At 44.8% G+C, this 9013-nt stretch overlaps 1 protein-coding gene across 1 annotated transcript; it reads left to right on the top strand.

The window, feature by feature from the left end:
* Positions 1-2049: 2049 nt before the first annotated feature.
* DEGS1 (delta 4-desaturase, sphingolipid 1) lies at positions 2050-5788 on the top strand. Its single transcript, XM_088525976.1, has 3 exons — positions 2050-2155; positions 2602-3344; positions 5380-5788. The coding sequence occupies exons 1-3, from the start codon at positions 2074-2076 to the stop codon at positions 5524-5526; spliced, it is 972 nt and encodes a 323-aa protein (XP_088382102.1). The 5' UTR covers positions 2050-2073; the 3' UTR covers positions 5527-5788.
* The last annotated feature ends 3225 nt before the right edge of the window (positions 5789-9013 follow it).

Genomic DNA, 9013 nt, shown 5'->3' with positions numbered 1-9013 from the left:
ACAGCTCCTGCACTGCTACAAAAAATAAAAGAAACCCCGATACACTTCCTAGTTTATTGTGAAACAGTCACTGTGCAACAAGTTATTGAAGCTCTCTTGCAAGGAGAAAATGCCTTGATGAAATCTGAACATTTATTTTACCTCCAGGTGAGGTAAAATCCTATGCTTCACCTGTCCTCAAAAAGTACAAAATTCAGAGTGTGACTAAGCAGGGAAAAGCTGTGAATAGTCTTATTTTCCATGTATTCTCTACCTGCTCATTTTTTACTACTAATCCCCTCCTAATGTGCATAAATAAAAATGCATGTAAACAAAAATATTACCAAACTGTTATGTTTTATCATTCCTGTGCTTTGTCCATTACTTCAGATTGTAACATTCTCAAGGTGGGGATTGTATTTCCTTTGTGTTTGCACAATTGCACATGGGGCTTTTGGCAACTAGTACATATAAACCTTTTATTATTGGTGGTCGTTATTAATAAATTTTAAATGATTCATCATGACCCTTGAGATATTTGTCTTATGTAAATATAATAGATGAGGCATAGCTCTGGAATAATTTTTTCTATTGTTTTTGACACTATAATGGATATATTTTCATTTGAGTAGCTTTATGGAAAATTAACATCCCAAGCATTCAACTTCTACAGAAAATAATCTTTGTAATTGAAATGCTCACAGGAAATATTATATGAAAATAGATGTAGGAAAAAAAAAAGAGTTTAGTACTTACAGAGGAGATTGCCAAGTTTTAAAATATATCATCACAAGAAATGAAGCAAAAAGACCTTGGTGTAGGAGCTTTGATTAATGGTTAAATATCTTTAGGCAGTCTATAAAAAATAGTATTTTGGCTGAATGATAGCTTGTCCTTGCACCTACATCATTTACTTTTGGGGAGGGAAAAGTATTTTTAAAAGAGCCACTATATTCAATTGCTGCAACACACTGTTTCTATTTTCAGTATTTTTTCCTAAGAAAATGAGCCATGTGAGGCTGCACTGTCTGCCCATGTATGGCTAGTGACCTTTGAACACTCTCTCCTGGCAATGGGTAAGGAGTGGAAATCTCAGAGCCAGTTAAATGCCTACAAGCTTCCTTGCAGGCAGCAGCCGGCCGGCAGCGCGGGATCCAGTCAGTCAGTATTTTCACTGCGGAAAGGCAGGCAGGATCAAGCATGGAAGATCCCAGTCTGCCGTGATCCCTCGGATGCGCAGCTCCAGGCCTGCTGTGACATGCAGCTCTTCCTGTCGGAAGGTTGTCAGTGCTGAGTGGAGGAGGGCAGGAAATACGGCTGGGGAAGTAGCTTAGGAGAAATGCAAATTTGTAAGGCTTTATCAGGCCAGTTTCTTGCAGGACTGTTGCATCTTGCGTCACTGGATTGGCAGAGAAGGAGACTTTCCGTTACGTGCGGGCACTGGAGGACTCCCCACAGCAGAGCTAGAACTGCAAGCTAAGAATCTTCTCCAGTTGGTTAAAATTTAATTCGGCGTTGCTGGAAACTAAGAACGCGGATGGCCGCGCTGCCAGCCCGGGGCGGCAGGTCCTCCCGCGCTGTGCCCTGCCGCCTCCGCGCTCCCCCGCGGCTCGCGCCCGACGCGTCAGCCGCCGGCCCGGCCCGCGCGCCCGTGGGCCCGGCTCCCGCCCTCCTCCCTTCCCCGCGGCGGAGGCGGGGGACGAGGACTGGGCCAGACCACCCTGCCGTCACCTTTCGGTCACCTTGGGGCCGCGCGGCGCCCGCGCTAGCGGTTTGACGGCCGCCGCTGACGGTTAAACGGCCGCGCGCAACGGCCGCAGAAGTTAAACGAATTCAAAAAAAAAAAAAAAAAAAAAAAAAAAAAAAAAAAAGGGGGGGGGGCGGGGCGAGCAGTGACAGCCTGAGCGACCAATGGGAAACGGGGAGGGCGCGGGGGCGGTGCCGGGCGGCGTGTGGCCCCGCCCCTCGGTCGCTATAAGCGGCGCCTGGGCGGTGCGTGGGGGCTGCAGGCGGTGGGGCCGCTCGGGCTGAGCGGAGGGGCCGGGGCGCGCGCGCGCGCGGATCGGCGCGGCTGGGCAGCGCGGTGTCGCCGCTATGGGTAACACCGTGGCTCGAGAGGACTTCGAGTGGGTCTACACGGACCAGCCGCACGCCGACCGCCGCAAGGAGATCCTGGGTGAGGCGCGGGTGGCAGGAAGGAGGGAGGCAGCGAAGGAAGCGGGGGGATCTCCGCAAAATGGCGGCGGCGCCGCGAAGGAGCGGAGGCCGAGGCGGTGTCGGGCGTGGAGGCGGGAGGCGGCGCCCTGGCCGAGGAGGGGAGGCCGCCTCATGCGGGGCGGCAGCGGCGTTTTTGGAGCGAACGGCGGAAACGGGCGTGAGCCTCCGTGGGGCCCGGGCCGGCGGGGCCTGCGGAGGAGCGCCCGGCCGCTGCGCGCCGAGCCGCCCCAGTCGCCTTTCGTGGGCCCTGGGCAGCGCAGTGCGGCATTTCGCGGGCAGGGACGCCTCCTCGCCCCGGTCCCCGCGGGGCGGTGGAGAGGCCCCTTCAGCGGCCAGTGGGACACGTGGCTGCTGAGGAGAGCTTGCACCAAGCTAACGCCCTCTTCCATTTAATCATCCCCTCAGCTAAGCATCCAGAGATAAAAGCCCTGATGAAGCCAGACACCAACTTGATCTGGGTGGTTCTGCTGATGGTTCTTGCGCAGCTGGTTGCGTTTTATCTAGTTAAGGACTTGGACTGGAAGTGGGTGCTCTTCTGGGCATATGTTTTTGGAAGCTGCGTTAGCCACTCCATGACTCTGGCTATTCACGAGATCTCTCACAACAGTGCCTTTGGCAACAGGAAAGCCATGTGGAATCGATGGTTTGGAATATTTGCCAACCTGCCCCTTGGTGTGCCATACTCCATCTCCTTCAAGAGATACCACATGGATCACCATCGCTATTTAGGGGGTGATGGGATAGATGTGGACATTCCCACCAACTTTGAAGGCTGGTTTTTCTGCACACCCTTTAGAAAGTTCATGTGGATTGTTCTTCAGCCTCTCTTCTACGCGATCAGACCCCTCTGCATCAATCCCAAGCCAATCACTCGCCTGGAGATCATCAACCTGCTGGCCCAGCTTTCCTTTGATGTTGCCATATACTACCTGTGGGGAGCCAAGTCAGTTTGTTACATGCTTGCAGGCTCAGTCCTTGGACTTGGTTTGCACCCCATTTCAGGACACTTCATAGCTGAACATTACATGTTTTTAAAGGGACATGAAACTTATTCCTACTATGGGCCCCTCAACTTGCTCACTTTTAATGTTGGCTATCACAATGAACACCATGACTTTCCAAATATTCCTGGCAAGAGCCTTCCACTGGTAAGTTTACTTCTCTTAAGCTAAACCTTACTCTAACTTGAAAAACTGGTAGAATATGGTCAGCAAATCCTCAAAAGTTAGAAGTTGGAAATTTTCATGCATTTTTAGTAATAAGTTGAGTAATGAAGGGGAAATTACTTACTGTTTTAGTAGTATCCTGAATAAATTTACTAAAGTGCTTCCTGGTCTAGCCTTTCCCGTAAAGGGAGTTGGGTGGAAACACATGTGATTATACCCTCTTTTTTGTGCCAACTTCTAATTCTCTGTAATTACAACCAGCCTTCAGTATTTCTTTCTGTTTGGACATATATATGAAACTAGTTAACTTGCAGATAGTCTACAGCAAATTGCCAGCCCTGTCTGTTCTTGAAATTTTAAGTAAAATGTGGTAACACATGCTTATCCTTCAGTTTGACCATTGAGTCATGGTCACTTATTCAGAATTGAATTCTCTGGTGGAGAAAAGGGAAGCCTTGAGGTATTGTGGAACTTTGTTGTACTGTTGGCAAATATGTAATAGCTTTCTATGCTGGAGCAGCTTAGTTTTCTCTCCTGAAGGACTTTGGACCCTAAGCAAGTATCAGCTGTACTACACTGACATGATGAAAGCTTCCACAGTAAGGTTGAGATGGGCTATGTCTGTATGAGTAGCAGATACGGATTTTCAAGCTGCTTTCTTCCCCCTGTTCCCTAGTTTTATTTTAATGAGGAATTTAGCTCCTGTATTTGTGTTTCCCTGTTGGGAGTATGAAAGCACAGGTTTCCAGAGTGTACCCACTCTGGAATTTATCTTGGGTCAGTTTTCCATCACACACCAAACTTGGCTTGACAGCAGTTGGTGTTGATCTCATAGCTTTGTTACTGCACTCAGTAGTGGTGGGACCTGGTGAGCTCCTCCTGATGTTCTCCAAACTTAAATCTTCTCCCTTGTACAGCTAGGGTTGGAGGGAGGGATTTTTCCAGCATTTTCTTGGCAGGGCAGGTGAATTTAATTCATTCCTAGAGTTGGGCTAGGAGGGAATGTCTGTTGTTCATGGACTTAAGTTTAAATTTGGAGTTACCTTTGATACTAGATCTGTGCTGGGAAACATGGCACATCATGTGTCCCTACTTAAGTTCTCAATAGAGTGTTTTTGTTTGTTTTAAGTATTTAATTGTGGAGAGTAAAAAGCTTTACAGGGCTGTTAATCCACAGCTTTGATAAGAAAACAAAGCTGCCTTTTAGAGTAGTTAATTTGATTGGACTGGACTCTGCTATGCTGCATGCTAAAGATGACTGAAGTACTGAGCACTTAATTCCTGCAGAGACAAAAGTACTGTCAAAAGAAATCACACATCTAGCCAATGTGCTGCCTTAGGTGTAATGGCAGCTGGAGTCAAAATTACCCTCAGCTCCTAATCAAGAATGTAAACACCAGAAGTATTGCTGGTACAGATTAATGGAACAGATTTGTTCAGACTTTTCCAAAGCTTTGAATGTCTGATGTTAAATATCCTCAGTAATGGAATCTGAAGAAAATTGCATGACTCTTGGCTTAAAAAATGGTAAGGCTGTGCATCTAAGTGAGGTCTCAGCAAGCTGTTTACTTGCTTTTATTCTTTAGTGCTTGTCCTCAGAAATTAATAGTTTTTTTTTTCCCTGAGTGCTGAGGCTTAAAACTGTATGTAAAATTAGCTGTTAAGTGTCTCTTAATTTTAATTTGTTATGGCACCTGTTGCTAGCAATTTAAAATCACCTGCTTGCTTTGAGTCAGTGCATCATTCTACAAGCAACAGTGTATGGACTTCACTGTTCCCATTGACCTGTTGTAGCAGCTTCTACAACTTCCAAGCCTCACATGAATTTTACTGAACAACCAGCAAGTTGTTTTTCTCCAATAAATCTTCACTTTCACCAGTAGAATTTTAAGTGTAATGTCTTTTTTTTTAAAAAAAAAAAAACTTCTAGTGCTCCATGTTGTGATATGACAAATTCTACAAGCCTCAAACTATAATACGAACTAAAATAGTAACTGACCCTCCTGTCTCCCTGCAGGTGAAGAAGATAGCAGCTGAATACTATGACAACCTGCCCCAGTACAACTCGTGGATAAGAGTGCTTTATGACTTCGTGATGGATGATACGATCAGCCCGTACTCACGCATGAAAAGGCATTTAAAGGGGGAAGTGAAACAAGATTAAACTTCTGGCAACCAAAAAGACTCTGCAATGTCTGCTTGCTTTAAAGTGGCTGGTACAAAGTCTCTTGTTAAAGATGTCCACCCATGCCCTGAAATAAGATCTACAGCAACTTAGCAATGCATCCTTAAGGACTTGGCAACAAAGTAGTCTATTGCCAGCTATAACATTCCTAGCAGTCTTCAGATTTATTGTATTAATGTACATGTTTGCCTAAGGATCAGTGTTATATGCATAATATTAAATTACTTTGTTACAGAATTTACTTTGGAAGTAAATGTTTGACTCCTAAAAATAGCAAGTTCTACATGTAGTATGCTGCCCACAAATGACTCTGTAGTGTTAAGTACTGTTAATTCTAAACTAACATGATCTGTTAACTTAAATTTTCTGTTGAACTTGCTTCCTGATTCAAGGGTGGGAGAACAAGATTTGCACAAATACTTAAATGCCTTTTTAAAAATATGTAACATGTCCCTTAAAGCATTACTTGAATATGTTTCACTTTTTGTTTAAAGGTGCAATTCCATCATTTAGCATGAAACTGGCTTATTCTGAATGGTTTGTGTGACTTCCTTGTGAAAAGTAAGGGAATTCAGAGGTGGCTTTAGCTTTGTGGGTCCCCACTTATTTCTCAGCTATATGAGTTGGGGCTCAGCTCTGCAGCTGCTACTACTCTCTCTGCTCTGAGAGCCCCCTGGGCAGCTCCCTGTAACTCAGGAGGGTTTTGTGTATTGGCAAGTCCTGTTGCTGAGGTTTCTTGTGATCTGCCCAGAAATGAGTCGGCTTGTCCTTGTTGGTATTACAGTTAACTTGGCTTCAAGTAGCTCTTGAATTTCTTATTGTTTGGGAATTTGGTTTGTGTGGAGGGAACTTAATCAGCTGAAACACACTGTTCTGGTAGACAATGTTAGTGGCAACTGGAGCTTTCAGGCATGTCATTTGTGTACACAGAACAGTATTGCTAAAGGATCTAGTTCTTTTTTTTTTTTTTTAAAAAAACTACAGCACCCTACAAAAACACTGGTCTTGTATGTTTAAAATGTGATGAAAACAGCTGTGATACCACTAAATTTTCTATTAGAGAAGCTATTTTATATTGGAGCAGAGAATGAATCAACTTACTGAGCAGTGAAGAATCTCTAGACATGTCAGCACAGTGTTTCTGCCCTCTGTTAACCAATATACCAGCTTTAAGCTGAGAGACTTAAAAAAAAAAAAAAAAAAAAAAACTTAATGTCAAATAGCGATGGGAAATTCACTTACCTAAAATATAGAGTCTGAAGGTTGTCAAGTGTTTGTGCTGTAAGGATCTTGACTTTTAGATACTGTGCTTCCTGCAAGCTTTGGAAGAAGCAGCTGGATGCCAGAGAAGGTGTTATGATGTCCTATCCTTGCTTGACTGCAATTCTGTCTTCAGTGCTTTGCTGGGGACTTCTGTGTTTGTTTGTTTAAAGCCTGGGCCCTCACCTCCAGCTAAGCAGTAGAACTGGTATCAATAAAGTCTCATTATGAAAGTGTGCTAGCCACTTCAAGTAACTTCATTATCATGCCAAGGATGTGGTAGCTAGCCAGCATATATTGAACAGGGGAGATGTACTGTCAATATACTTCATCCAGTATTTTAAAATTCACTTAAAGACTTAACATATTTTGGGGGGGGATTTGACTGGCCCTCCGATGTTAGAGGGCTTAAGAGTTTAACAATTTAGTATTATGGAAGATGCAGGTAGACCTTTTGAATGGTGTTGCCCAAAAGCTATCCTTTGGGACTTAGTTGCTTACAAAGTTGCAGATCAGTTTAAGTCTCTTCTATAAGTGAATGGAAGTAACACTGTTCAATACAGAAGGTTTATGCTTTTAATACTTAAGCTGAAATGTGGAGGCAGCTGAAATGTGGAGGAAGCTTTGACTAACTAGTAATGAACGAACTGAACCTAATACCCTTAAGGGCTCTGACTCAATTACCATGTTATTTTAAACTTGAGTCTGATGGAGTTGGCCAACTTTGTACATGCTTGTTTATTCCTTTCTGTTTAACTAATGTGTCTTATTAGTTGCTTAGTGGGACCCATCCTCTCATTTCTTTATGTGAAATCAGCCTGCAGTTTAACTGTCAAATCAGTGGGTCAACTCTGGGGTCCATCACTGAGTGTTTCTGCTGCAATTCCAATGCTCTCCTTCAGAGCTCTGAAAGTAATGCGCAGTTTTTAGTCTAAAGTGACTTTTATACCTGAAGCCAGGAGAGAACAGGCACTGCAGCTTGCAGTCTGATCATATTAGGCATGAGTTTCCCTGAAGCCAGGTGTGGATATGTTCCTCTTTCAAAACAAGTTCTGTCTCTGGCATCCCTGTCTTGCTTGGGAACCAGTCTGCTCCAGGAAAATGTCTGGTTATCATGACCTCCCTGCTTGTACAGCTCTGGGTCTTGGGTCCAGGCAAGTCTTGCTGCCTGGAACCACAGCTCTGTTGAAAAGTAGCCATTTCTATTGCCTAAATAACTACTGAAGAAAAACATAAAAATGCTGAGACATCAGTCTCTTCTAGCTAAAGTGCCTCTAGGTTAAAGAACACCTAGGGCTACTCCTGCTCAGCACTGCACCTCTGCTTTCTTGGTGTGCAGTCTCACATCAGGTGGAAGGGGTAAAGAGCTGAAGAGCTTTAGCATTCAACATGAACAGAAGAGGCATTTTAATCTCCATGTGAGGAAGAACTTCTTTCCTGTGAGGGTGACAGAGCCGTGGAACAGGCTGCCCAGAGAGGTTGTGGAGTCTCCTTCTCTGGAGATCTTCCACACACGCCTGGATGCCACCCTGTGCCACGTGCTCTAGGTGTCCCTGCTGGAGCAGGGGGGTTGTACCAGATGACCTCTAGAGGTCCCTTCCAACCTCAACCATTCTGTGATCCTGTGATCCAGGAGCTCAGTGTTGTGCTGCTTGCTAATCTGGTCACTGGCAACTCCTTGTATTAAAATGTCAGTGCTATGGTTGTAGTTTCATGCTGCCCTACTAATCCTGTTGGACAATGGGGAAAAAAGCTGCTTTCTGGTAAGGATCCTGCTTGGTAAGTGGTATGAGATAAACACAGTGCTCCTTCCTAATTTGAAAGGGTCTCAGAAGACTTGCAGCGAAGCGAATTTTGTTGTTTTAGCTTACATGTTGCAAAGTATAGCCTCTTCTGGATGTGCCAGGATTGTTTCTACATGCACCAGAGAAACAATGTGATGAACAGGTCTGTCTCTATAATGTAGATATGCATCGTCCACCACCCTGCTACTCTGCATATGCAACTACCACTCTTCTCTGTAAAACCCTCCATTTCATAATCATGTCTGCAGTAGTACACAAGTCTGCAGCAAGGACAAGCATGCTGAAAATGCTACATATTCAGCAAGGGATGAAGACAGTATTTTTGGGGGGAGGCATGTATGTTTTTCTGCTCTGCTGATAGCTCCCTGCACCTGCTTCTGCCCCTTATCTTAGTCTTAAGA

This window comes from Tinamus guttatus, unplaced genomic scaffold, assembly GCF_059628265.1.
Source record: "Tinamus guttatus ecotype Peru unplaced genomic scaffold, ASM5962826v1 Tinamus_guttatus_pri_ptg000241l, whole genome shotgun sequence".
NCBI lineage: Eukaryota > Metazoa > Chordata > Aves > Tinamiformes > Tinamidae > Tinamus > Tinamus guttatus.
This window is presented reverse-complemented; position numbering and strand designations above follow the sequence as displayed.

Excerpts from the sequence above, each read along its gene's own strand:
- DEGS1 (XM_088525976.1), top strand. The coding sequence starts at position 2,074 with ATGGGTAACACCGTGGCTCGAGAGGACTTCGAGTGGGTCTACACGGAC. Across the intron at positions 2,156-2,601 it reads CCGCCGCAAGGAGATCCTGG|CTAAGCATCCAGAGATAAAA; the intron begins GTGAGGCGCGGG and ends TCATCCCCTCAG. Across the intron at positions 3,345-5,379 it reads CTGGCAAGAGCCTTCCACTG|GTGAAGAAGATAGCAGCTGA; the intron begins GTAAGTTTACTT and ends GTCTCCCTGCAG.